Here is a 27,460-nt window from a genome sequence, read left to right on the forward strand (position 1 = left end):
GGTGCTTCGCTACGAAGATGCGGAGCCCGGCGTTGTGTCGGCTTGACACACCGGTGCCGGGGCCAATGCCAACTCCATTATGAGAGCTCGGAGTCAGATCTCACGCTCCTTTTTCGTCCGAGGCTTGAAGGAGCGGCAGATCTTACACTTGTCACGAATGTGAGACTCGCCCAGACAGCGAAGACACTGATTGTGTGGATCACTTCTGGGCATGGAGTTGCATGACTTGAAGCCTGGGCCATGGGGCACGCCCCAAGCCAGGCACTTGCGAAAGAAAGTTCAGCAAGGGAAGTTCAGTGAAACTGGATACCACTAAGCTAGAAATGCTGCAGCTAAGCTGAGCTGGAGCAAGTTCCGACTACCTTCACTGGTGGCAAGAAGGAACTGAGGGTGGAGGGAGCACGCAGCCCCCTTTATGGCGCGATATACAGGCGCCACTCCAGGGGTCGCAGTGGTTCTCCCCCATTACGGATACTGCTAAGGGGAAATCTTCCGGTACTGGTGCACGTGGCGAGCACGCACACCTATAGTGGAATATACCTGAGCAATCACTCGAAGAAGAATGGCAATCTTCTTTTCTGAACATAGTAGCAAAAGTAATCCACCAGCCACACTACTTAGATCCATCCCATCTTGGGAGATACTTTCCAAAGCCAGTAATAACGGCTGGAGTAATTTTAAGACAACAGCCAAGGATCGCTCATGAGAAAGCCAGCGGGTTTTCCCAGGTTGGACTAATTTGAACTTCAGTCTCAGTGTATCTTCTATATTTTCCAAGAAATTCAGTCTTTTTGGACTCTTGCTGAAAAAAGAATATAAATGAAGACATTAAATTTATAGCTTTTTAAAATGTCCTTTCAAGACTCTGCAGCTCATACTAGTGCTAGTTGGAGTAGATGGCCTCTGCAGCGTGTATAGCAGAGATTAGGGTTGCACTTTTCTCCAGCTGCTCACTGTTCGCTGTGGCCACTGTTGTTCATTTTGCCACTGTTCACTCCATCGCTCTGTTGCCAATGGCCCTGCACCGTCACCTTCTGCTGCCACCTGCCACTGTGACCTCTGGGAGTTGGTTTCTTGATGTTCCACTCAGCTCTCAGTGAGGGAACCTCGCTGCTAGTGCAGTCTGGGCCGTCTCTTCCACAGAAACACTGTCCCACAGCAGGACTAAGCACTTAGACCTGATTGTCAGTGATTTCAGCTGTAGTGGTCACTTAACAAAACAAAATACTATCTATGGAGCCTAATCAGCTCTGTATTTAAACATGGAGAGGGGAAGGTCAAATAGTACTTGTGACTCAGGCAGACCATCAAGCAAAACACCTGTCCCCATCCTCTCTCGATGCCCTCAATCAGCATAGGCCAAGTACAGTTCTACTGTTATTTATTCATACAATAACATTTCATTACCCCACATTCAAGTGATTTGTAACCCAACCCCAGCCAAAATCTATCACTTGGGCAACACAGCTCTGTTTGCTGGATACCTAGATTGATTAGGTGTCAATGTAAATACAATGCTTCTATCAGAAAGTGATGGAGCTTCATCTCCCTATCTTTTAGTTTGGGGATTAAAATCCTTACAGATCTGACACCTGTCCCAGAAATGACCCTCACTGAGGCACTTTTGACACAGAGAATGAGGGTCACTCACCAGCATGAATTTTCTGCATCCTATGCAAAACTGAAAGCTCAATGACAGAAGCATTCCCGAGTACCAGGTATTGGCACCTAGAACAAGTGGGAACCAATACTCCACTAACTACTGAAAACAACTAAGAAATTAAACTTACACTAAGCTAACTCTGAACAAGTACAAAACTATACACAAGAGAAAAAACAATTTAACTGAAAGGGAAAACTTGCTGAAGCAAGCTAACGTGCTCTGACTGCCAAACATGGGCAGTAAGAAGAAAGTGACTGGGATCAGAGGAGACTCCTTCCTGTATATCATTGTGTAGCACCACAGAGCAGCGGAAGATTCATGCACTGCCCCAATGGGAAAAATCTCCAACTCTGGTGCACTGGGTGCGTACGCACCTGAGGTTGAATGGACATGTGCAATGACTGGAAGAAGAATCAAAATTTGCCATTGGGAAAACCAAAGTATTTAGTTTTGGGTTAGTTTGATTGTAATCTAAATGTTAGGGCTTTTTTATACTGACCCAAAAGAGGAGGTTACTCACCCTGTGCAGTAACTGACGTTCTTCGAGATGAGTGTCCCTGTGGGTGCTCCACTGTAGGTGCTGGTGCGTCCCTGCGCCTTCGCCCGGAGATTTTTACAGCAGTACTCATAGCGGCCACGCATGCTCAGAAGCTGCCCCCCGCTGTGACTCTAGGTTAATAGTACGCATGCGTGGCCGGTCTCCTCAGTTCCTTCTCTACCACGGAGGCCCCCAACTCCGAAGTAGAGGGGAGGAGGGTGGGTAGTGGAGCACCCACAGGGACACTCATCTCGAAGAACGTCAGTTACTGCACAGGGTGAGTAACCTCCTCTTCTTCTTCGAGAAATGTCCCTGTGGGTGCTCCACTGTAGGTGACTTAAAAGCTGTGTATCTTAAGGAGGTAGGGACTTCGGATCTGGCAGGAACGCCGTTGAAAGTACCGCTCTGCCCAAGCGTATGTCAGAGAGAGGGCCTTGAGTAAGGGCATAGTGTTTAACAAAAGTGTGGTCCGAGGACCAGGTGGCTGCTTTACAAATGTCAGCCAAGGGAACTTTGCGTAAGAACGCGACTGAGGCAGCCAGAGATCTAGTGGAGTGTGTTCTAATGCCGTCTGGAGGTGTAACCTCCTTCAAGTGATAGCACAGTCGGATACACTGGGAGATCCAGTTCGAGAGTCTCTGGGTAGAAATAGGCGTGCTTTTAGAGCGGTCGGCGATAGAGACAAAAAGTCTGGAGGAAGCTCTAAAAGGTTTGGTTCTATCCAAATAGAATGACAAGGCTCTGCGTACATCTAGTGTATGCATTGAGGTTTCGAAGGAGTTCGCATGTGGTTTCGGAAAAAAAGTCGGCAGGTGTATGGGTTCATTAATATGGAATGACGAGTGGACCTTCGGAAGAAATTTGGGATGTAATCTGAGGGTAACCTTGTCTTTAAAAAATATCGTATATGGTGGGTGTGCCATGAGAGCTGCTATTTCTCCTGCCCGTCTGGCAGAAGTAATTGCCACTAGAAACGCTGTTTTCATCGAGAGGTGTAAGAGGGAGCACGTGGCTAGGGGTTCAAAAGGTTGTTGAGTTAGGGCAGATAGTACCAGATGAAGGTCCCACGGGGTGGTCGGTGGTTTAATGTCTGGATATAAGGTTTGTAGACCCTTGAGGAAATGCTTCGTAGTAGCGTGAGCAAAGACAGACGTATCATCAATTCTGTCGTGGAAAGTCGTAATAGCAGCTAAATGGACCCTGATGGAGCTGAAGGAAAGGCCAGATTGCTTAAGGCCCAAGAGATAGTCCAATATAAATGAAAGAGGTACCGAGGTAGGACAAAGATGTTGAGCAGAACACCAATGTGTGAACCGTTTCCACTTTTGAAGATAGGTCTTGCGAGTAGATAGCGTTCTGCTATGTAGGAGTACCTCCTGAACTTGTTTGGAGCAATCTAATTCGCGTTGGGAGAACCACGTAGGAACCAGGCCTTGAGGTGAAGCATGGACAGGTTGGGGTGGAGAAAACGGCCGTGCTGTTGAGATAGAAGGTTCGGAATAAGCGTCAGGGAGATTGGTGGTTGGATTGACATTCTGGTGAGGAAGGGAAACCATGGTTGTCTGGGCCACGATGGGGCAATGAGGATCACCTTGCCTCGATCCGTTCGTATTTTTATCAGGACCCTGTTGAGAACTGGTATCGGGGAAAACGCATAAAATAGGTTTCGGTGCCATGAGATCATGAATGCGTCCCCCAGGGAATGTTTGCCCAGTCCTGCTCTGGAGCAGAAATTGAGACATTTCTTGTTTTTTGCAGTTGCAAACAAGTCTATGGTTGGGTAACCCCAGGTGCTGAATACATCGTGAATGGTTTTCTCGTCTATCTCCCACTCGTGGTCCCATGGGAAGCGTCTGCTCAGTTCGTCCGCTGTGGTGTTCATGATTCCGGGAAGATAAGCTGCTGATACCCGGATGTTGTTCGCAATACACCAATTCCAGAGCTTCATAGCCTCTGTGCACAGCGAATGGGAACGAGCTCCGCCCTGCCTGTTTACGTAAAACATGCATGCAATGTTGTCCGTCATTATGCGTACGTGATGATGTTTGATTAGTGGCAGGAAGTGACGGCACGCGTTGCGAATGGCTCGAAGTTCTAGAACATTTATGTGCAGGGAGGTCTCGGTTGGTGACCATAGTCCCTGTACTGTGTGATGAGACATATGTGCACCCCACCCTGTCATAGATGCATCGGTGGTCAGAATGCGTGATGGAGCCTGTTGAAGAAACGGGACTCCAGAACAGAGGTTGGAGTGGACGGTCCACCAATGTAGCGAATCTTTGACTGGAGTAGGCAGGGAGAGAGTCTTGTTTAAAGAATGCATATTCGGTTTGTAAACTGTTGCCAGCCACGCTTGGAAGCACCTCATGTGTAGGCGTGCATTCCGGACGACAAAAGTGCATGAGGTCATGTGACCTAGTAGTTGCAGGCAGTCTCGGGCAGTTACCTGAGGGCTGTTGCGAATAATTGTGGCCAGTTGGTTTATGGAATTGAAGCGATCGGGTGGGAGCGATGCTAGCCCCGTCCGAGAGTTGAGGTCTGCGCCTATGAACTGCAGGTGCTGGGTGGGGCGTAATGTGTATTTGTCTCTGTTTATTTGTAGGCCGAGAGAAAGAAAGCACTCGACTGTGAGCCGCGTGAACCAGAGCGCCTCGTCGAATGTTGAAGCTTTGAGGAGGCAATCGTCGAGGTAAGGGAATATTACTACCCCTTGTCTCGTGAGGTGGGCAGTGACTACAGCTAGAAGTTTGGAAAAAGCACGGGGGGCTGTAGATAGTCCGAAGGGGAGTACCCTGTATTGGAAATGTGTGGAACCAAGGGTAAATCGGAGGAAACGTCTGTGGGCCGGATGTATAGTGACATGGAAATAGGCATCTTGTAGGTCGAGGGCAGAAAACCAGTCGCCCTGCTCCAGCGCTGGGATTATGGTAGTGAGGGTCACCATCTTGAACTTTTGCTTTTTGATGAATCTGTTGAGCCGCCTGAGATCGAGGATTGGTCGCCATCCCCCATTTTTCTTCTCCGTTAAGAAATAATGGGAGTAAAAACCCTTCCCTCTGTGTCGCTCTGGCACGATTTCTACTGCTCCCAGATGAAGGAGATGTTGCACTTCTTGGAGGAGTAGCTGCTCGTGAGAAGGGTCCCTGAAGAGGGACGGGGAGGGTGGGTGGGTGGGAGGTAAGGAGAGGAAGGGGATGACGTATCCAATTGTAACTACCTCTAAGACCCACTTGTCGGAGGTAATCTTCCTCCATTGATGGAAAAAAGGTCGTAGGTGGTGTCCAAAGATTGGTGTGCCGGCTGAAGTGAGGGCGTTGCTTTCTAAACCCTCGACCAAGTCTTCAAATCTGCCTATTAGCTGGTGGGGGTTGAGGCGCCCCTGCAGAATTTGGGCGACGTCGCTGGAATCTTGGTCGTGGACGTTGCGGCTGTTGCTGTTCCTGCGGTCTATGGGAAGGTTGTGTAAATGCGGGATAACGTGGCCGGTGGTATGGTTGGTATCGATATTGTCGTCTTCTTGCCGTAGGTGCCTGGAGACCTAGAGACCGGAGGGTTGTTCTGGAGTCTTTCATTGAATGAAGCACTTCATTCGTGTTAGAAGCAAAGAGTTTGTCACCGTCGAAGGGAAGATCTTCAATTGTGTTCTGAACTTCGCGAGGAAAAAAGGAAGAGGAGAGCCATGAGCCCCGTCGCATGACTATCGCTGTAGCGGTAGATCTTGCCGCTGTGTTGGCTACATCGAGGGCTGCTTGGAGAGCGGTGCGTGAAATGGCTTGGCCCTCAGAACCCATAGCTCTGAACTGTTTTCTTTGTTCTGGAATGTCATCAATAAAGTCCATTAACTTATTATAGTTTTTATGGTCGTATTTTGCCAGGACTGCAGTATAATTAGCTATACGAAATTGGAGGGTGGAGGACGCATAGACCTTGCGACCAAACAGGTCCAGTCGTTTGCTATCCTTGTTAGGTGGGGCAGAACGAGAATACTGTTGTCTAGCCCTCTGGTTCGCAGCGTCTACTACCAATGAATTTGGTGCTGGGTGGGTAAAAAGGAATTCAGAGTCCTTTGGAGAAATAAAATACTTCTTGTCTGCTTGCTTGCAGGTAGGTAGGCTTGTCGCTGGAGTCTGCCAGATGGACTTCGCGGGTTCTAAAAGGGCTGCGTTAATTGGGAGTGCCACTCTGGAGGAAGAAGGGGGCTGTAGGATGTTCGTTAGCTCATGCTGTTGTTCGGGAACCACGTCCAGGTTAATGTTCAGGTCACTAGCAACTCTCTTAAAGAGGTCCTGGAATTTTGTATATTCATCAGAGGGAGCAGGAGGAAGGGGAAGTAATGCTTCCTCAGGTGCTAACTCCGGGTCTGTTGGACCAGGAGAAGGGCTAGGTTTATCCTGGGAGCGTGGCTGTGTTGCCAGGCGTCTCGTGTCACTGGCATATGCATTAGGAGACGGCGCTGGATCAGTGTTGCGCCTGGTCGAGTGGCCACGGGGCATGTATTCCCGAAGGTATGATGCCCATGGTGTCCAGTATTGCCATGGTGGCGGGTAGGGCATAGGTGGTGCCATCCAGGGGTTCATCCCCCAAGGGGCAGGGTCCTGAGAGTGGGATGAGGTATTATTCTCATAACCCTTATTGCTCTGGGTCCGGGGTTGGGAGTCATGATATGGGGAAAAAACTCCCTGTGGATCTGCTTCCTCCTCACTGGAGGAAAACTGCTCAGATCCTGACTCAGGCATTGAAAAAGAATATGCATTCATGAGCGGAGACTGCAAGGTAGGTGATACTAGCAGATCAGCTGTCTGGGTAAAATGAGTCAGTGAAGCTCCTGCGGGAGATGAAAGCTGAGCCGATAGAGGCTGCCGCACAGGAGCATTCCCGCGATTGGGGTTTCTGGCTGTGATCTCTGTGTCAGAATGCCCCGCAGGCGTCGGTGCCGGGCGAGAAATGTCAGGCTGCCTCGGGTGAGGCGTGCTGTGGAATGTCGGCACCGTCTCATTCGCGGTGCCGAACGGTGTCGTCCCTGAGGCAAGCAACTGGAAGCCTGATGCCTCGGCACCGGAGCTTTGCGGCGGCGCTGAAGCCTCAGGCGGCTTTTGCGCTGTTCCCGAGGAGCCTGGCTCATGGAAATTGCTGAGGCGAGGGAGCACAGGCAGAGAGATCGTGGATCTGCCTGGAGAAACTTTATGCCTCATAGTCTTGTTTGGTGAAGAAAGGTGCCCCTTCTTCGTAGACTTCTTCAGCTTTTTTGAGGGGGGGGGGCTGTGTCAGGTAGCGGAGCCGGCTTCAATGCCTGGGTCTGAAACTGACCCGATAGATTTTTGAAGCAGGAGCAGTTTGAGTTTAAGCTCCCTGTCTTTCCGTGCCCTGGAGCGGAGTTTACAGCAGTGGGCACATTTTTGGGGAATGTGAGCTTCCCCCAGACATTTTATGCACTTTGAGTGTCCGTCCGACAACGGGATAGCTTCCTTGCAGGTAGCGCAGCGTTTGAAACCTGTGGAGCCCGGCATAGACAGAGAAATTTTTTTTTTTTTTTTTTTTTTTTAAACAGATGAACTGGGTAAGTAACTATACTAACAGAAAAAAACTGACAAGAACTGGTTACTAAAAGGTAAGAGTGAAGGATTTGCTAATGAGTCTGCTGAGCTCCGTCTCAGGCCGGGGACGGTTGAGAAGGAACTGAGGAGACCGGCCACGCATGCGTACTATTAACCTAGAGTCACAGCGGGGGGCAGCTTCTGAGCATGCGTGGCCGCTATGAGTACTGCTGTAAAAATCTCCGGGCGAAGGCGCAGGGACGCACCAGCACCTACAGTGGAGCACCCACAGGGACATCTCTCGAAGAAGAATGTTTGGTTTCAAGTCGGTTCAACATTAAACTGTACAATGGGGATAATGATACTGATTGTCTTTTAAAGCATTTTGAGATCTATGGATGAAAATTGCTATTGAAGAGCTAGGTGTTGTTTTCCTATGGTGGTGTATTGCCTCAGGGGAGTTGTTGTTTGGCAGCTTATGCCCCCCAGTCTTTCCTCTGAGCTAAGCTTCCTGGCCAGACTACATTTTCCATGATGAAACATGGTTTCCTTCTGACCAACTTAGGTGCTGCATTATGGGAGATGTAGTCCAGTCAGGGAGCTTGGTCCATAGGAGAGAGTGGGGGCATCAAGTACCCAAACTACAACTCCCATCAGCCAATGCAGCACCATAAGGAGATGCAGTTTAATGTTGAACTGATCAGTTTTGGGTCAATTCAACACACTGAAGTATGTTAAAATATCAAAATGTTTCATTTCAGTAGAAAATGTCAAAATGAGACATTTCATCATTTCTGAATCAAAATTTTTTTAGAACTTTTCATTCCCTGAAAATTTTTGATATTTCTACTTTTTGTCCCAGTTTTGGTCAGAAACAAATGTCAAAATATCAGAATTTCCCATCTAACAGAAATTCTGATCTTTGTTCAGATGTATGTAGGATAAACTCTGTGTGCTGGCAGCATTTGTGCTCACAGAGAAGGCTGTGGAGTATCCTCCTTGTTACAAACAAAAGTATTTGGTGCAATCTCATCCATTCCAATGGCAAAATTTGCTCTTTAGAAGCAATTTTATGAGCCTTAGGGATAACTCATCTATCTTAGGTATTTCCATAGCCCCCATCACCATAGTATCTGAGCTCCTCACAATCTTTAATGCATTTATTAATTTATTTATACTCAACATCCCTGTGAGGTAAGGCAGTTCTATTATCTCCATTTCACAGATAAGGAACTGAAGGCCAAATACAAATCTAATGAGTGGAAGTCTTTCCATATTTTTCTTTAAAACTCCCATGCAATGGGATTTAGATCAGGCCCAGAGAGACTAAGGATGCCTCAAAATATGGCCCGACTTCCTCAAGGTCATACACGAAGTCTGTGGCAGAGCAGTTAATGGTACCTGGGTCTCCAGAGTCCGAGGCTAGGGCCCTAACCGCTGGACCATCCTTCCTCATCTCTAGCAGGAGTGAGATATTGAGTCTGAACCCAGAGATTATTTTTGAAAAGTTGATATAAAGGTCAGTTTAGCCATAGATCACCTACCCAGGCACCAGTTTTGAAGTTTCAGCTACTTTTTTATATTTGGATAAATCAGCTTTTTTTAAATTGAATTTCATAGTTGACATTGACAGTTGTTACTGAAGATGCCTAAGATTTGTTTGATTCAATTTAGTACACAGGTAATGTAGTTACATTCATAAACATAACACATGCAGAATGACATTCTTTTCTAACTATAATGTGCAATACTTCTAGGGTGACAAGACAGCAAGTGTGAAAAATTGGGATTGGGGAGGGGAGGTAATAGGAGCCTATATAAGACAAAGCCCCAAATATCAGGACTGTCCCTACAAAATCAGGACATCTGGTCACCTAAAATACTTCCAATTAACACATGCACATGTCTTGATATGTTATAAGAAATGTTGCCCTTTTGAAGGTATGTCAGTTAAACAGATCTAGCTTAGTGTGCATTATTGGTCCTAAATAGGCAGGTGTGAAGGAGACCATTTTGGTTGGAGCAGGGAAGGGCAGGTGGGTCCACCTTGATGAGGATACACTTACCCAAAATTGCTTGCATTGGGGAAATGAAGGGCACAAAGACCACTGTTCAATCTTGTAAATCCCCCTGCAGCTGTTATTCCAGCTGACTACAGCATGCTAGTGTGTTAGGAGGTGCCTGCCACCACTCCCAACCCAAAGTCCAATTATTTGGGCATTGTGCAGGGAATGAGATAAATCATCATATTAATGATTAAATTATCACATAACTGCAAAATATGCAGTTGTCAAATGACTCAGTTACCAGTGTAGTAAAGCTATGAATACACATTATGCATATGCCTTAGCCATAGGCAAAGAGCAGCCTTATGTTTAACATCATATAAGATTGAATAAAATAATCCATTCAGCCAGGCATCAATATGATCTTTCTTGCAGCCTTCATAGCAATAGTTACTGACCAAGCCAGCTCTCGGAGTCTGTTTTTGAAGTTTTTTTGTTGAAGAATTGCCACTTTTAAGTCTGTTACTGAGTATGCAGGGAGATTGAAGTGTTCTCCTACTGGTTTTTGAATGTTAAAATTCTTGATGTCTGATTTGTGTCCATTTATTCTTTTGTGCAGAGACTGTCTGGTTTGGCCAATGTACATGGCAGAGGGGCATTGCTGGCACATGATGGCATATATCACATTGGTAGATGTGCAGGTGAACGAGCCCCTGACGGTATGGCTGATGTGGTTAGGTCCTATGATAGTATCCCAGAAACTGCAGAACTGGAATTAATTTGCAAACTGGACGCCATCAAATTAGGCCTGAATAAAGACTGGGAGTAGATGGGTCACGACAAAAAGTAATTTTCCCTCTCTCGGTATTCACATCTTCTTGTCAACTGTTGAGAATAGGCCACTTCCACCTTAATTGAATTGGCTCGTTAGCACTGACCCTCCCACTTGGTAAGGCAACTCCCATCTTTTCATGTGCTATAATATATAGTCTGCTTACTGTATTTTTCCCTCCATGCATCTGATGAAGTGGGTTTTAGCCCACGAAAGCTTATGTCCAAATAAATTTGTTAGTCTCTAAGGTGCCACAAGGACTCCTCATTGTTTTTGCTGAATTTTAATATAATTAATTTAAAACATTTGGGGCTAAATTCTGTGCTGACTTATGATTGGTGCATCCCCATTAGATAGCCAAAAATTTAGTCCAGAGTCTGTATTAGCAAAAACAAACTTGAGGGTGTAACAAACCGGGGTGAAGCAGAATAGAACAGGAAACAAGGATGTAAAGACTAAGAGTGAGATACACAAAAAATGGCAAAAATCCATCCTCACGGATAAAGCTACTTGAGTCAGTAACACACATGAGGTGCTGCCAATTCAAGCATTGAGAAGTTCAAGAATGGAGATGGAACTGAATCACTGAACTAAGGAATGGGGGGGGGGGGGGGCACGGAATTAAAGCAAGACAAAGGAAAAGACATCTTCCAGCCTACCCTTCCCATCACTTATCACCAGAGTCTTCATTCTAGACACTAGACATTTTAATCTAGTTATCCAAAAAACCCAAAGTGAAGCTAACGTGGTTTATACATAACAATAAGCACAGCATGCTTCCACCACTGCATCCCCACTCCTGTTTATTGCCATTCATTGTAGTGTTACAATTTAAGGTCCTGAGTCTGAAAACTGTTTCACACAAGCAGACTTGTGCCCAGATAGAACTCCACTGAAGTCAATGGGGCTCTGCACAAGCAGAAAGAATTAGTCACACACAACAGCTCACGGCCTAAATTGGACTAAGCTTCTCAGGGACAGGACTTGTAATGTCTAGTTTGTCAGTAAAGCATCATGCATGCTTGTGGTGCTGTATAATTATCAGTAACCTCTTGGACTTCAAGTATTTCAAATTTGCATCATACCAGCAGCAACACTCACCACAATTGTTAGTCTTATTGATAATCTCAAGGAGTAAGGCCAGGAACTGAAGGCTTTATCCCAAGAGGTGCTGAACACTTGCACAGAGGCTGAATTCCCCTTTCACCACTGCCAGCAGCCCTTCCAGTTCTAGGTTTAGCCTGTGTATGAAAACCTGGGAAAGCCAAGACAACTTATGCCTTAAGAATCTGCCAGCCTGTTTATCACACAGGGTGAGAATTTGCTAATTTGTATCCTACCTATCTAGTGTGTCAAGCTTAGTTTGCATGTTTTGTTTATTTACTAAGGTAATCTGCTTTGTTCTGTTTGCTATCCCTTTAGTCACTTGAAATCTACCTTTTGTAGTTAATAAACTTTTCTTTATTATTAAACTCAGTTTATGTAATATCTAATGGGGGGGCAAGAAGTCGTGCACATCTCTTCACATTGAGGAAGGCAGATTTTTATGAGCTTGCGCTCTGCAGATTTTTCTATACAGTGCAAGACGGTATTGTTTTGGGTTTCTCTCCCAAAAGGGGTGTGCACGTAAGTGCTGGGGCTGTAGACAGTTGTAGATAGAGTGAAGCAATAATTCACCCTCTCCTCTTCTTCTACAAATATGTTTCATTACAAGCTTTTGCCAATAGAGTTTAAATTTGGTGCCATGCTTCCTTCTTTACCAAGGAGACAGGTTTCTGTTCATATCATACACTAGTTTATGGATTTCACAGACTCAGTGCAATTTTGGTTATTCATCTCAAGTTGCAGTGAAATGCATAGAATATTTGCTTCACAGCTAAATTTTCATTTTCCACTAGGAAGTAAGAGGTTCATTGGGTATACTTAAGAGATTAACAGATTTTATTAATTTTCTAAAATATTTTAGAATACAGAGACCAAGACCCCAAATTCTTGACAGTTTTTGTTAAGTCTTTATATTGTGAATGAGCAAATATGCCGGTAAATTTTTATGACAGACACATACATACATCCACTTCCTAAGCCTGTACATTTCAACTCATTAGAAATGTTGACTAAATATATCTATGATCTCAAAAAGCAAATGGTATAGCTAAAGAACACCTACATTATTTTAATTACATGAAAATAGATTTCTTAATTTGATTACAGTGTAGCTTCCTAACGTAGCATTTTGACTCACTGATAAGATTTAGATTATTTTTAAAGACAAAAACCTGCTAGAACATGTATAACCCAGCTTTTAAATGTCACAAATGTATATACTGTTTGACACTGTTACATATGACTGAGTTGTAGCTGCAAACAAGATGTAGAAGACTTTACAGTGTTCTGCTACAATAATCCACATAGGGACTACTAAAGCTAGTTTATATTTGGATCCACAATTTACCAACCAATACAGATTTAGAGTATACTGTTGTATTTACTATATTTCTGAGAATCTGAATCACAGAATACTTGCTCTATGATACAGCACAACTAATAGGGAATAACAATGCAGATTTAAATATGCCTATAATTTAAGTTTTCAAGCAGAGTCTAAATCTAATCAACAGTCAGAAGGCTCACAAAATTAACAGTAGACGTGCTCTTTAAATTTTTTTGAATATCAAATTATATATATACATATACACAACATAAAGAGCCTCTTAATAAAAAGCAATTTAGCCTATTTTACAGTCTCCTTTGCTTGAAAATTAGTCTTCATACATGTTTAACCTTCCAAATCACTGATAAAATCCATTAATAATTTACAGAAGGGTAAACTGCTCAGCAAGAGTATGATTGAAATAGTTTTAAATATTTTATGTTATTTTTGCTTTTAGAATGCGATTTACGATTTGGGAAACTCACATTTAAACGTCAAAATGCATAAATAGCATTCACAATAGAAACCCAACCATAATATATGCAGATATATCTGCTACAAAACAATCTTCTGTAACAGACATTTATTAAATACAATACTTGTTTTACAACTTCAATCCATGATGACAGCATGGAAAGATTATTACAACATGGAAAGTTCTCATTCACTTGACTGGTGAATCAATCTGTCATAATTTAAGTATTAATTGAAAAATCCAAGCATAAAAAAAAAGGTGCTTTCCTACACAGGATTTAAATAAAAAAATACTGCATCTTTCGGACATTGCTAAGAACAAACAGAAAATCAATGACAATAGTCTTAAAAATTCAAGTTGAAAATTACAGAAGGTCACTTAAAATAATTGATTAAATGAAAATCAGGATAAACCACACACCTAGTGTGGATCAGGGCACCAGAATAGAAAATGCAAAAAACATGGCAATACAGAATAGATAAGAAAGACGCTAAAGAGGAATTTCCTTGTTGTACTATATTTTTCAACCTGACCCTTTTGTTTCCATTGTGTACAAATTACAATTTTGTTTTCAAATTGCCAAATCTAGCTTTTGTCCCTAAATCACCACAAAGTCAATATCAATCCATCATTCCTTTGCATTAAAAGAAATATATACATTCTATACATCATTCAGTTCCCCTCATTGTGAGCAACATGTTCGGTACTGGCTTACAAAGTTATTATAGTACTTCCAGAATCACTTAATCCTTTGTCACTGGATTGCTTCTACATAGTTTGCTGGGTATAAGCCAACTTGTCCATTATCCAGACGTCCTTTGCACCAACCTTGCTCATCTTCATCCTCTGTTTTAGTTAGCTCATCCCCTGCAAAATAAATTTCATGTCTGACAACCATCACCACTTTGGTAATAACAGAAAATAACGTAGTATAAACTCTATCCTAGATACCTACCCTTCTTCCTTCCCCACCCCCACCATAAATGCTTCCTAACTCTGCTCTTTACCATCACTTTGATTTTAGCAAAAAATATCCCATTTTATAAACATTCACATATGATATGAAGGGATCCAGTAAGCACTTTAAGATACTTGGATTATAGGAGTTGTAGAGAAGTGAAGTATTATAATGCTGACATTTCAAAAAGTTAACACTTTGCTTTACCAAAATGAAAATACAATTTTAAGAATTACATAAATTAGTATTAACTCCCTACCTTTCTAGAGAGTATGGATGGAAAAGACTAATTTTGGGAAGCATAACTGCCTCTACCAAGTCAAAAAATGACTATTTTTTTTTACACTAATGAGATTTACATCCATTTAATGTACACAATTTCCCCCCATACATAAAAATTGCTACAAAGGCATGTAGCAAAAAGCTACAAGATTTAGCAAAATGTGCCAAGAAATGTTCTCTCTTTAAAATATACTGGTAGGTTACTGGTATACCTACTGGATATATTGTGAAGAAAATAAATATCTTCCATCCTACGTTATTTTTTGTTACCTTCCCCTTTAAACAAACATACTGGACATTGGGATTTAATTTCTGGTGTTGTGGTCCCAGCTTTACTGTTGGAAGTTTACTGTTTCAAATACTCATAGAACATAAGTCTCACTCATTCTAATACCTGTAATTCCTTATGGTAGCCATTCTATACCCCACCCCTCAGCTGCACTCACATGCCCCGCTGGACCCTGCCCACCGGACTGAGCCAGCAGCGCTGCCAGGGCTGGTCCTGGTTGGGGATCGCTCTGGCTCCTCGGGAGTGGTGTGATCAGCCAGGTTGGAGGGGAAGAGGGTCCTGGCCTGGGCCGGGCTCCTTCAGGACCCACTTGCCTGGAAGGGCCCAGCCAAGCCCCCTGCACTGCCCCCCCACTGGCCAAGACTGGCTCGGCCTCTGCACCAGTCTCATGTGGTTTGGCCCTGGAGAGGCAGGTGGGGCCCCGCAGGTGGCGGACAGCAGAGACCACTCGGAGCTGGAGCCACACTGGGAAACAGGGCAGACCCCTGGGACGTGACTCCCAAGAGCCTGTCCGTGCCCACCAGCCCTGCAGCCAGCAGCACTGCCCAGACCACATGGTAGAGCCTGGCTGCTGGGCAGCGAGCCCTCTACAGGCAAGCGGGACCTGCTGCCTTGGAGCCTCTCATACAGCAAGGCCTGGGCACTTGACTGCCCTGGGAGAGGGGCCAGACCCGTCCGAGTGGATGGATCCGTAATGGGCCCCTTCCGAGTGTAAACTCAAGACTGATGTAAATGATATACTAAACTATAACATGGATTGTGTATAATATGGACTTATTTAAACGTCTTTCCTATATAGATATTTAAATGTCTACAAACAGGTTGTCTAGGTCTCTTTTAATGTAGGTAAGTACTATCCACATTTTAAGGATTATTTTCTTCTGAGAACAGTCGGGCTAAATAGTTTAACCAAAGTCACACAGCTAGGAATAGAACCCAGAATGCCTGACTCCAAGGTAACCACTACATCCCAGTACATAAACGTTGCTTCATTTTGCTGTAGACAGGCTCTACTGTGCTAATCCCTTGGAATATAGCACCTATCACTTGTCTGACACATTACTTGCTGTATTTCAAAGGGATTAGCACATCTCCATGGTGGCTGGGTAAGCAGGAGGATAGCAGAAGTTGCCACAATCCACTGTGGATGAATAGCAATTTTTGGCTCCCATTGATTCTAGAGAGGAATAAATATGAGCTTGGTCTGTCTTGTTACTGCTGTTCCCCTATCTGGACAGGGTTTAAAGCAAACCAGAACACTACTCACTTTTTTGGTAGCCCCAATTTGTTTAAAAATATTGAGATATGATTATTGTGATCAGAGAGAGCATTTCACTACAGATAAATGGAAAAATGGACAAAATGAAACATTGGTTTACCAAAGGTAAATTGTGCCAGACTAACCTGATACCTACCTTTGAAAATATATCTAGCTTTTTAGACAAGGGAAATGCAGTAGATATAATCTGGACCTCAGTAAAACTTTTAATATGAAACAACATGGTAAATTATTAAACTGGAGAAGAATGGGATTAATACAAGCACTGTAAAGTGGATGAAACAATGGTTAAAGAAGAGATGACAATGGGTTGCGCGGAAAACAGAACTGTCAGGCTGGAGGGAAGTTGCTAGTGGAGTGCCTCCAGCAGTGACTTTGGGGCTGATGTCATTTAGTATTTTCATTAAGGACTTTGGCACAAAAAGTAGGTGTGCTTAAGAAATCCACTGTTGAGACAAATTTAGGAGGCAGTGTCTATATAGATGTACAAGGTCATGCACTTAGGATTAATAACAAGAATTCCTGCTGTAAGCTGGGGGCTCATTTGGAAATGCCAGAAGAGAAGACCTGGGTGAATTAGCTAGTTGCAGGATGACTATGAGCCACCAATGTCATGAGGCTGCGAAAAAGACAACTGCGATCTTAGGGTGTCTCAAATGAGATTTCCAGTAGAGAATGGCGAAGTATTAATGCCATTGTACAAGACACCAGTAGAACCTCATCTGGTCACCCATGTTCAGGAAAGATGAATTCAAATTGGAACAAGTGCAGAGAAGACCTACAAGGATGGATAAGGGGAATGGAGATCCTATGTTATGAGATGAGCCTAGCGAAAAAAAAGATTAAAAAGGAATACAACTGCTCTCTATAAATAAATCAGGGAAATTAGAAAAATTAGAAAAAACAGAAGCTTCCCAAATTTTTAACTTCATCTCATTCCTCCCATTTGTAACCTAATGCACTAAGTGAGCCATCAAATAATGAATAAAGGGCCACACGCAGACACTGAGGGAACGGGAACAAAGATGGCCAAATCTCATTTTTGCAAGCCGTGATTCTGCACCTTTTTTAGAAGTTGCTCACAAGTCAACAGCTATCATCTCAGGAATTTTGACTGAGCTGATTGTAAAAATGCAGGTTTGGATGCACCACCAGCTGTTGGTTTTTACAGCCTGAACTAGTAGCTCTGATACAGTTTCAACCTGCCACCACCGAAGGCTACTGCTCTTAGGTTCTTCCTGCAGTGTTTCAAGCTCTCCGCTCCTGGGCTGAACAAATGAGAAATCACCTTGCCAGGCTAGCACAGCTGCAGAAAATACCAGAAAAGAACCCCAGCCAGAGTCAGCGGCACCTCCAGCTTGCACCTATCTGCTTAAAGTGCTGCACTGTTAAGCAAAGCAAGTGAGCAATTTGTATGACAGTGTGTTGGGATGAAAGTGGACCAGAGCATGTCTCCCACACTGCAGTTCCGTGCAAGTTCAGCTACATTCTCCAGACTTCCTTTTGTTGCTGGGATGGGCTCATGGCTCAGGAGAGGACAACTGTACCCCAGCAAGCAGGGGAGATATCTGGAGAGTGTATACCCAAGGGATGACCTCAGAGGATAGAGCAGTGGTTCTCAAACTTCATTGCACTGTGACCCTCTTCTGACAACAAAAATTACTACACGACCCCATGGAGGGCTGAAGCTGAAGCCCAAGGGCTTCAGCCTTGGGTGGCTGAACCCAAAGTCTGAGCCCCACTGCCCAGGACAGAAGCCATTGGGCTTTGGCTTCAGCCCTGCATAATGGGCCTTGGGCTTCAGCAAGTCTAGCACCGGCCCCGGCAACCCCATTAAAAGGGGGTTATGATGCACTTTGGGGTTATAACACAGTTTGAGAGCCGCTGGGATAGAGGGTGACAGAGGAGGAGGAAGGTGGGGGAAATTTTTAACCTAAAAATGTGCACAGTGGGGAAGCAGGAGGGAAAAAAGGGTACTTCTGGTTAAAGCTGTTAAAAAAGAAAGAGCAAGCTTTTTTCCCCCTCAAAACTTCACACTCATCTTGGGGGGGGGGGGGGGAGGGGGGGGGGAAGTCTTGTGATTTTTGATCTTCCAGGGTTGGCGATACTAGGTAAACAAAGTAGTAGCAGCCATCACCACCCCAATGAAGAAGAGATAATTAGTTTCACTTCGAGAAAGCTTCCTTCCCGGCAGCTAGTGCTCCCTGCACCTGCAAGGTATGAAGAAGCACTGCTAACACTTCTAGGACAAAGAGATGTTTGTAGACAGAAGGATGGATCATTTGCAGATAAACCCTCTACTGTAATGCGAGACTCAGTTTAGAGCTAAAGTGTTTGTTGGTAAAAATCCCAGTTCTCACAGTACCCAAAAGAGGTGAGAAAGCAATATTCTTCTGGTACTTCCTCATGTTTCCCCTTCTGACAAACATTTTAAGTGACTGAAGTAAACTTACCAGCCTTAAAGCTGAGTTCATCATGCTCTTGGCCCTCATAGTCATACAGTGCTCGTACTCTCACCTCCATGGCAGGGGAGGCATCTTCATCAAATGGGTTTGTATCTCCATTTGCATCAGTGGAAGAAAACGGATTGCTAGACTCTTCATCTGACCATTCTGTAGGGTAGCTTTGGTTTTTCTCAGAGCTGCTAACACTAAAAGCAATTTAAAATTGTAGTTTACTCCAAAACATTAACTGAGATTACATATATCAACACCATAATACTAGTCTTATCTAGTTAAGTATAAACTTAATGGTTTATACATTAGCGCTAATGTTTCAAAATTTTGCATTTCTAGGGTAGTGTTTCTTAACATGTTTAGGTTGGTGACTTTAAATAAAGTCAAATTTTTTTGCAACCTCCTTATATTTACTATAGAAGAGTAAAAATTGATAAGTCTATATTATTTGTTTGTTGAGAGAGAAAGAGAACACTTGTCTTTGAAAGATAAGGGTGTGCAGAGGTAGTGAGGAAGCAAGATTTTCTTTGCTTTAGATTTAAAATTTTCAGTGCCTTTCAAGCAAGTAATTGCTTTTTGTGACCTCCCACGGGTCACAATGCACCAGTTGAGAAACACTGTTCTAGAGCAATACTTTTAGAGCAAGTAGTTTGTTTATAGTTAAAGAAAAGGCAACTGTTGAGAGTGCACATGACATTCATATAATAATATGACACACCAGGACTGGTACAATGAAACAGGTAATTGAGAAAGTATTAAATGGAGAGAAAGTCTTAAAAGTGGACTCATCCAGTGAGTGCACACACAGCAGCAAAGCTCCAGCAGTAGTTTCACAGCAGATTGTCAGAGTTCACATATTTTAGAACAGTTAAATGAGAACAAAAAGCAACTGGTAAGTTGTGTTACCAACTGCCAATAACCTCAGAATAGTTTCAAACCAGAGGAGATTAAGGCAACATACACAATCTCTGTTAGAAAAAGAAAAGTTAGGTTTACAATGTTGCTTATATGACTTCTCATAAGAACTGCCATGCATAATACGGTGCCTTTGTAGAAACCCAAAATTGGAAACCTTGGATAGAGAAAGAGCAAGTGTGAAAACAATTTAAAAAACGTTCTTTCACCAACTTTTTGATTTTATTGTCCTCCTTTTCACTGACAGTACTCCCCGTATCATCTTCGTCTTCAAAGGGATTGTAACTTGATTGTAATGACTGCACTGTATTACTCGGGACACTAAGATGGCTATTTGGGAGAGAAAAAGCATTAAGGTGACCCTATCGGCTCATGGATTCAAAAGTATATGTAATTAGTGTCACACTAAAAAATGAGCTACCCAGCAGTTACCCTGCTCCAGTCAAGCACATTGCTTGGGTCCCTTAGAACAGTACAGGGGGCCTCAAAAGCACTACACATAAATATTATACACTTAAGTATAATACTTTTTTCTCTCTAAGCTGTGAAGGATTTGCAAAGGACTTAAAAATCTCCAGCCTTATCAGAAAGCTCAGTAGATCCCTCAGCGTAAATTTGACTATTATAGTAATGAGCTGTCAAAGCAGACAATATATCTATTTAATATAGTCATTTGGAACTGACTGAACACATTTTTTACTTAAATTCACAAAAAGCCACCTAAGAGAAAGTTCAATTTCAGTTGAAGTTTGGTTTCTTCCAATTCCAGGCTGAAGGACAGATAAAAATATGCTGAACACCACAAAAACAAGATAAAACCAAAGTATTCAATGCGCTTGCAGGCACACAACCCTTTCAAAAAGCTGAAATTTAAGGACTTTTCTGTTTGTTCCCTTATCCACAGAAATATTGCAAAGCACTAAGTCCTGTTCTGAGACAACAGAACCATATTCCCTTTACCTAGGTGAGTAGTGAAATTTCTGACCTGTATCCACCTAATGTACTTCAAGATACCATTCTTTCCTATTATTCTTTCAGCCTTTGTCTCTCATGGACATAAAAAAAGTTCTACCTGCTATGCTTGGTATGCTGCGAAGCCTGATCTCCTGTCTGGTTGACACCAGTTAGAGTCACTCCATCTGAAGCCTTCTTCTTCTCTCTTCTACTGAGAGTACGATTGAAATCTGCAGACCACTCCTGCAAAATGAATGCAAAAGAAGCTATTGAGAGTTTAAGCTAATCAGCAGCATAATATCTAATGTTGAAATTCAGTTATACTGAGGCAGTTCATCAGTTGTGTATGCAATGAGAACAAAAGACTTTAAATGTTTCAACTTTATCTTTAGATCTCTTCTCTTCTTTCCCTTGTCATCCACTCAGAGAGATCTATGCATCCCTGCTGGAGTCCCGAGGACACCCATACTTCTCCCAGCCTCTTAAACCATGCCCAGTACTATGAAAGCCACTCAGTATTTAACAGCTTTAACCTGAGGTTGTCACTTGAACTAAGACCAGGCGAGAGGCGGTTGGTGCAACTGATAATCATAGGTATATATAAGTAAGTTATAGTTTGTTTACTTAGTTGTTTTTGGAATATTCTGTTCGGCATACAAATATTGATCGTATATAAAACTGTTAGTATTGGGGGCTCTCCAACCACTTAGCAGAAATCTCAGATTGTGAATAGGAAGTGAGGCAGTCACTGGGAAAAAAGGATTTAAAATATTTTTAGCTGTCTTAATGTGATGTGATATTACAGCTAGAAACAAGGAGGACCCAGCAAACTCTCTTCAGAACACTAGTGGTTTACAGACCAATAGAAAACTGCTAACATAAGAACATCCATATTGGGTCAGACCGAAGGTCCATCTAGCCCAGTATTCGGTCTTCTGACAGTGGCCAATACCAGATGCCCCAGACGGAATGAACAGAGCAGGTAAGCATCAAGTGATTTGTCCTGTCACCCATTTCCAGCTTCAAACAGAGCATAGGGACACCATCCCTACCCATCCTGGCTAATAGCCATTGACGGACCGACCCTCCATGAACTTACCTAGTTTTGAACCTTGTTATATACTCCTGAGGGACTTCTGTGCCAAAAAAATTAAATATTCTGCAACAAAAAATTAAATATTCTGCCTACAATATTTTAAAATTCTGCATTTGTCAAAATAAAATATAAAAATCACACCATTTTCAATTATTTGCTGACAAATATTTTGAAATAAATTACCAAAATAATTGAAAATGGTGTGATTATATTGTTATTGTGTTTGTGTTATTTTGACAATTAAAATATGCAGAACTTTAAATTTTTTGGTGCAGAATTCCCTCAAGAGTACCAGGTGCAATCTGGGTGCAGGCAGCTCGGTGGGGATATGGATGCAGGGGGGAACCTGGATGCACAGGGGCTTGGTGCAGGGGGAATGGGACTCTGTGGGGTGGGTGTCCAGGTGGGAGGGGGGGCTCCTGATGCGGGAGGCAAAGCTTGGCAGGGTGGGTTTTGGGGGGGCTCCTGATATGGAGGGGGGTGTGTCCAGATGCATTGGTGGGGAGAGGGGTCACTGTACAGGGAGCTGCTTCCCCGTCCGCCCAACCAGCATGCATCTGGACTGCCCCGCTGAGCCTCCCCTCCCCCAAGCCCCGTGGCAGAGCTTCCTGCAGCCAGGGGAAGTTTCTGGGGCTTGATCTGACCCAGCCCCGGCTGCTCCGTGCAGGGAAAGGGAAACGGGTACTCGTCTCCATCCTCTCCCTACCCCTCCCCTCAGTGATTTACCTCTCCCCCCAGCTACCTGAACAGATGGGTCTGCACTGGTGCAGCTACTCTTTGCTTCCCCACAGAAACCATTTTCTGCAAGGAAGCAAATGGAGTGTGTGTGTGTGTGTGTGTGGGGGGGGGGGGGGGGGGGGGCATTTTTCTGCTGCACCACAGTTGCGCAGAATTTCCCAGGACTATGTTATAGTGTGGTGTACATATTTTTCTTTTCCAATACCCTATTTTTTTGACAGTTTTATAGTAGACCTAATCCTTGTTTAATTTTCCCCCCCTCACCTTGTCTGTTTCTAGTTCTAACGGTTATAAAGCCCAGAGGTGGCAGGAGGGAAGAGAGTAGTCCCCCGCAGGGGAAATATTGTGGAGGTTTCTGCCCCTGCATAAACCCGCATGGAGGGGCTGATGTGAGTAGGACATGGGGGGTGGAGCAACAGCTATGGGGCCCAAGATCAGGACCTAGAGAGGCCTGAACAGCTGTGGTGGGGACTCGGATCAGGCCAGGAAGCAGGATCCAGAAGGTTGAACAGCAGCCATGAGGCCCAGAATTGGGCTGGGGAGCAGAGAATGAAACCCAGAGGGGCTGGAATGGGCCAGGAAGTAGGTAGGAACCCCCCAGGATCCTCCTTCCCAGCACAATCCTCTTCCCTCCTCCACAATTTTCAGTACCTCCCCTTCCTCTCCCCCTATTCACAGGGAGCATCTACTCCAAACCCCCACAATGAAGGGAGAGAAATTCACTGTGCCTTATCAAAACATGGTAGTGTATCAACTGAGAGGCATAAAGGAAAACCTTTAACTTTGATACATAAACAAAGTAAGGATTAGGAAGGTGGCAGCAGAATACCTTTTTAAATTCTCTCTCTAAAAAGTGAGAGCACCAAAATTCTCTTATAGTCAAGCTTATGGGTCTGTAAGGAAACAGCCATTGAAGGATCCATTGCTTATGTGAATAAATACAGCTGTTCTGCACAAATAAAGATTAAAGCTTTGTCCTTGATATCAGCAAGGAAATTAAGAGTAAAGTGAACTACTGGCAATATCAGAAGCAATGCGCTGGTTTAATTTTTGTGCCAACTGAAGTCTTACATTCTATCTCCCTGCCTCTAAAAATGCCAAACTCTCCCATGATGACTGCGTCCATCTGCCACTAGTCTAAAATTAAGGGAGAAACCACAAAAACAGATTCTACAGGTAGTACACAGAGTGCTCTTCCACTGCTACAATACATAGCTTTCAAGATTTCAGTTTAAAAGATAAGCAGCATGTCAAGAATGATCTGTGGAAAAGTCAACTTGTTAAACAAGTAAACTATTTTAGAAGTGACCTATTGCATGAAATGTGGTGATTCTGCATTTCAGTGTAAGTCCTTAAGGTACAACTCCCTAATTTAATATATTTGAGCTATTGCTGCTAAAACCCATTATTTTATATCTAGAATAAATCAATAAGACTAAAGTTTGATCATGGAACTCCATGATTTTCGTGTGTTTAAGTATTTATGTCTTGATATTTTGGAGCGTTTAAAGGCAAATGAGTAGTCAGACAGACAGGCATGAGTGAAGAGTTGAACACAATAGACAGCTGCAAAGTCAATCCTGAATTGCATGTTAATTCAAAGCAGGAACTGAGTGACAACACTGCAGCAATACAAAGAACAAAATGGACAGACTAGAGAAAATCTTGAATTCGCAAGACATTCTATGTTTTCTTCTACATCCCCCACACCTTCGGGTAAAATAAAACAATTACCCATCTTTTCGTAACTGTTGTTCTTCAAGATTTGCTCATGTCCATTCCATTATAGGTGTGTGCACGCCTACGTTCGCGGTTGGAGATTTTTGCCTTAGCGGTATCCGTAGGGCCGGCTGTGGCACCCTCTGGAGGGCTGCACTATATCAGGCGCTGCTGGCCCTACGCCCTCTCAGTTCCTTCTTGTCGACAACTCCGGCAGAGGGGCAGGACGACGGGTAATGGAATGGACATGAGCAACACATCTCGAAGAACAGTTACAAAAAAAGTGAGTAGCCATTGCTTCTTCTTCGAGTGCTTGCTCATGTGGATTCCATTGTAGGTGACTCACAAACAGAATCCTCTGAGGTGGGCTCGGAGTTCACAGTCTTGCAGATTGGAGCACTGCTCTGCCAAAGCCAGCGTCATCTTGAGCTTGCTGGGTCAGCGCATAATTCGATGAGAACGTGTGGACGGACGACCAGGTTGCAGCCTGACAAATTTCTTGGATCGGCACCTGAGTGAGGAAGGCTGCCGATGATGCCTGCGCCCTAGTCGAGTGAGCCGTCACGATCGTCAGCGGGGGCACCTTCGCCAGCTCATAACAGTAGCGGATGCAGGCCATGATCCAAGACGAGATTCTCTGGACAGACACTGGGCAACCCTTCACCCTGTCTGCAACACAAACAACCAACTGTGTTGTCCTATGGAACAGCTTGGTTCTATTTATGTAGAAGGCCAGCACCCATTTGACATCTAGGGTATGCAGCCTTGGGCAGAAAAGCTGGGTGCAGACGCAACTGGACCTGGTCCTTATAGAAGGCCGTATAAGGCGTCTCTGATGTGAGCACCCTGATCTCGGACACCCTATATGTCGAAGTTATAGCGACCAAGATGATGACCTTCCAGGAGAGAAGCAGGAGGGAGCAGGAAGCCAAAGGTTTGAAGAGGACGACCCATGAGGCTTGACAGCACAAGATTCAGGTCCCAAGGGGGAACCGGGTCCAGGTGCTCCAGACCTTTCAGGAACCGCGCCGTCATGAGATGGGCAAAGACCGACCTGCCTTGAAATGGAGGGTGGAACACCGAAATGGCCGCCAGGTGAACCCTGACCAAAGATAGCGACAGGCCCTGGATCTTAAGGTGCAACTCGTAGTCCAGGATCTCCTGCAGCAGGGCCTCTTCAGCGCGAATGTGTTGATCAGAGACCCAACATGTGCACCACTTCCACTTTGCCATGTAGGTAGCCATGCTGGAGTGTTTCCTGCTGCCCAGCAGGCCCTGTTGGACACCAGCAGAGCACTCCAGTTCGTCCATACTTAGCCATGCAGTAGACAATCTGTCAAGTGCAGCGTCGCCAGGTTCGGATGCAGCAGATGGTCATGGTTCTGGGACAGCAGATCCAGCTAAGAGGCAGCTGCAACTGGGTGGCTGCCAAAAGACTCAGCAGCATGCCGAACCAATGTTGACGAGGCCACGCTGGGGCTATGAGGGTAAGAGTTGCTTTGTCTTGCTTCACCTTTAGCAGGGCTTAAAACCCGGAGACCCTGCCTGGGGCAAAATCCCTGTTGTCCTGTCCCCCTGGGACACTAACTAAACCCTTAACAACTAAATAACAAATGATTGAACCATTTACAGCTATTTACACAAGGCTGAGATATGAGGAAAAAATCTGACAGCTTGCAAAGCAAGTCCTCCAACTGACCACCACGGGCAGTAAGAAGGAACTGAGAGGGTGCAGGGCCGGCGAAACCTGATATATCATGGCATGAGTGCAATACTCCAGAAGGCACCACAGCCAGCCCCACAAATACCGCTAAGGCAAAAGTCTCTGATGACTGTGCACGTGGGCCCACGCACACCTACGATGGAATCAACATGGGCAAGAACTCAAAGAAGAAGCTAGAGTTGGGTTTGTTGTACAAAAAGGAAAAGAACTCAAATAGGCATTCAAATGAAGTGAAGTTTTAAAAATGAATCTGAAAGCTCTACATGCTGGTATTACCATTGGATTACATCAACAGTAGTCAATAGGTGGTCCGGAGGACAAATCCAGACCCCCCAGATACTTTTCAATGGAGGCTGCAGCTGACCTGGGGCTGGAGTATGGTTGCCAGGTGTCTGGTTTTCGACCAAAAAGTCTGGTCGAAAAGGGGACCTGGCCGTGTCTGGTCAGTACTCCTGACTGGACACAAACTCTGGTTACTGGTGTAATAGCAATCAGCCTCCCCACCAAGAGGGCAGGAAGAGCAGCAGCTGCTGCTTGGAGGAGCTGCTCAGCTGCTGATGGAGAGAACTGGTTCCTGCACCTATAGCTCCAGCCTCCAGTGGACTGAGGTAGGATTAGGTGCCAGCACAACCACCACCCATGGGGATCTTGTCCACCCCCTCCTCTACTACCCCCCCTCAGTCTGTGCCCAGACTGCCCCCCACCCAGGCCCCTTGCTCCAGGGACCGGCCCCCCACCCTGATTGCCTCCAGCCCCTCACTCCAGGGACCAATAACCCCATCCTTCCCCTATTGCACCCCTCATTCTGGGGACCAACTTCCTTTTCCCCATGCCTCCTGCTCCCAAGTGGTCCCCAGAGTCTCCCACCCTGGCCTCGTGTCCTACCCACCCATGGTCCTTCAAGGCCAGTCCCCAGAGCCCTCTCCAGCCCCTCTCCAACCCCAACTGGCCTCTTTCCTTCCCCAGTCTGCCTCCAGTCACCCACTTCTGCCACATCCCAGCCTCCCACCATCTCTCTAGGGCTGGTATCTGGAGTCTCCTTGGTCCTTCCCGCTACCCAATGCCTCCTTCCTGCCCCTCTGCTATTACAGCCCACAAAGTGGCATTGCATCACTAGCCGGATCATAGTCCAATAGCTTCACCTCCTGGCTCTGTGCTCAAAAGTACTCCCACACACTCACATCCTGCTTTGTTGCCCAGATCCTAGCCCATACCCATGCCTATTCCCCCCTGCCCCCATCTCTGCTACTTGGCTCAACTGGGGGCACAGAGGAATGTTGGGGGGGGACGGGGGACACAGCAATGCCAGGTGGTGCAGGCCAGACCCGTGTGTCCCGTTTTCAGTTTAGGGAAATATGGTCACCCTACTCTTCGGGTGGGAGCCAACGAATGATAGGGGAGTTGGGGGGGGGGGCAAGTGAGGGGTATGGAGAGGGGAGCTGGCTGGGGGTCTGAACCTTGACAAAATATAATTGACTACCCTGGCTTACACAATTAGTGAGTTCTATCAGTCTTAACAAGCAGACACCTATTTGTTTTCAATGGAGGACAAGTTCTTTGAACAACTTTGTA

General features: G+C 44.8%; 1 protein-coding gene and 1 long non-coding RNA gene across 6 annotated transcripts in view; one reads left to right on the top strand and one right to left on the bottom strand.

The window, feature by feature from the left end:
- The window catches only part of LOC128841979 (uncharacterized), a 12,067-nt gene extending 6,019 nt beyond the window's left edge, over positions 1 to 6,048 (top strand). The window contains exons 2-3 of the long non-coding RNA XR_008445930.1: positions 4,804 to 4,890; positions 5,728 to 6,048. This is a non-coding gene — a long non-coding RNA (uncharacterized LOC128841979). The remainder of the gene's footprint in view (positions 1 to 4,803; positions 4,891 to 5,727) is intronic.
- A 6,448-nt stretch (positions 6,049 to 12,496) lies between these two features.
- PACSIN2 (protein kinase C and casein kinase substrate in neurons 2) overlaps positions 12,497 to 27,460 on the bottom strand; it is a 117,220-nt gene continuing 102,256 nt past the window's right edge. For 4 of the 5 annotated variants that reach the window (XM_054037577.1, XM_054037605.1, XM_054037596.1 and 1 more), the window contains exons 8-11: positions 20,731 to 20,855; positions 19,872 to 19,988; positions 18,741 to 18,937; positions 12,497 to 14,346 (exon numbers count right to left, since the gene is read on the bottom strand). In XM_054037577.1, the coding sequence (XP_053893552.1) occupies positions 14,234 to 14,346; positions 18,741 to 18,937; positions 19,872 to 19,988; positions 20,731 to 20,855 (552 nt within the window). In that variant the 3' untranslated portion in view covers positions 12,497 to 14,233. The remainder of the gene's footprint in view (positions 14,347 to 18,740; positions 18,938 to 19,871; positions 19,989 to 20,730; positions 20,856 to 27,460) is intronic. The other variant, XM_054037614.1, reaches the window with a different exon arrangement.

Source organism: Malaclemys terrapin, chromosome 1, assembly GCF_027887155.1.
Source record: "Malaclemys terrapin pileata isolate rMalTer1 chromosome 1, rMalTer1.hap1, whole genome shotgun sequence".
Classification (NCBI taxonomy): Eukaryota; Metazoa; Chordata; order Testudines; family Emydidae; genus Malaclemys; species Malaclemys terrapin.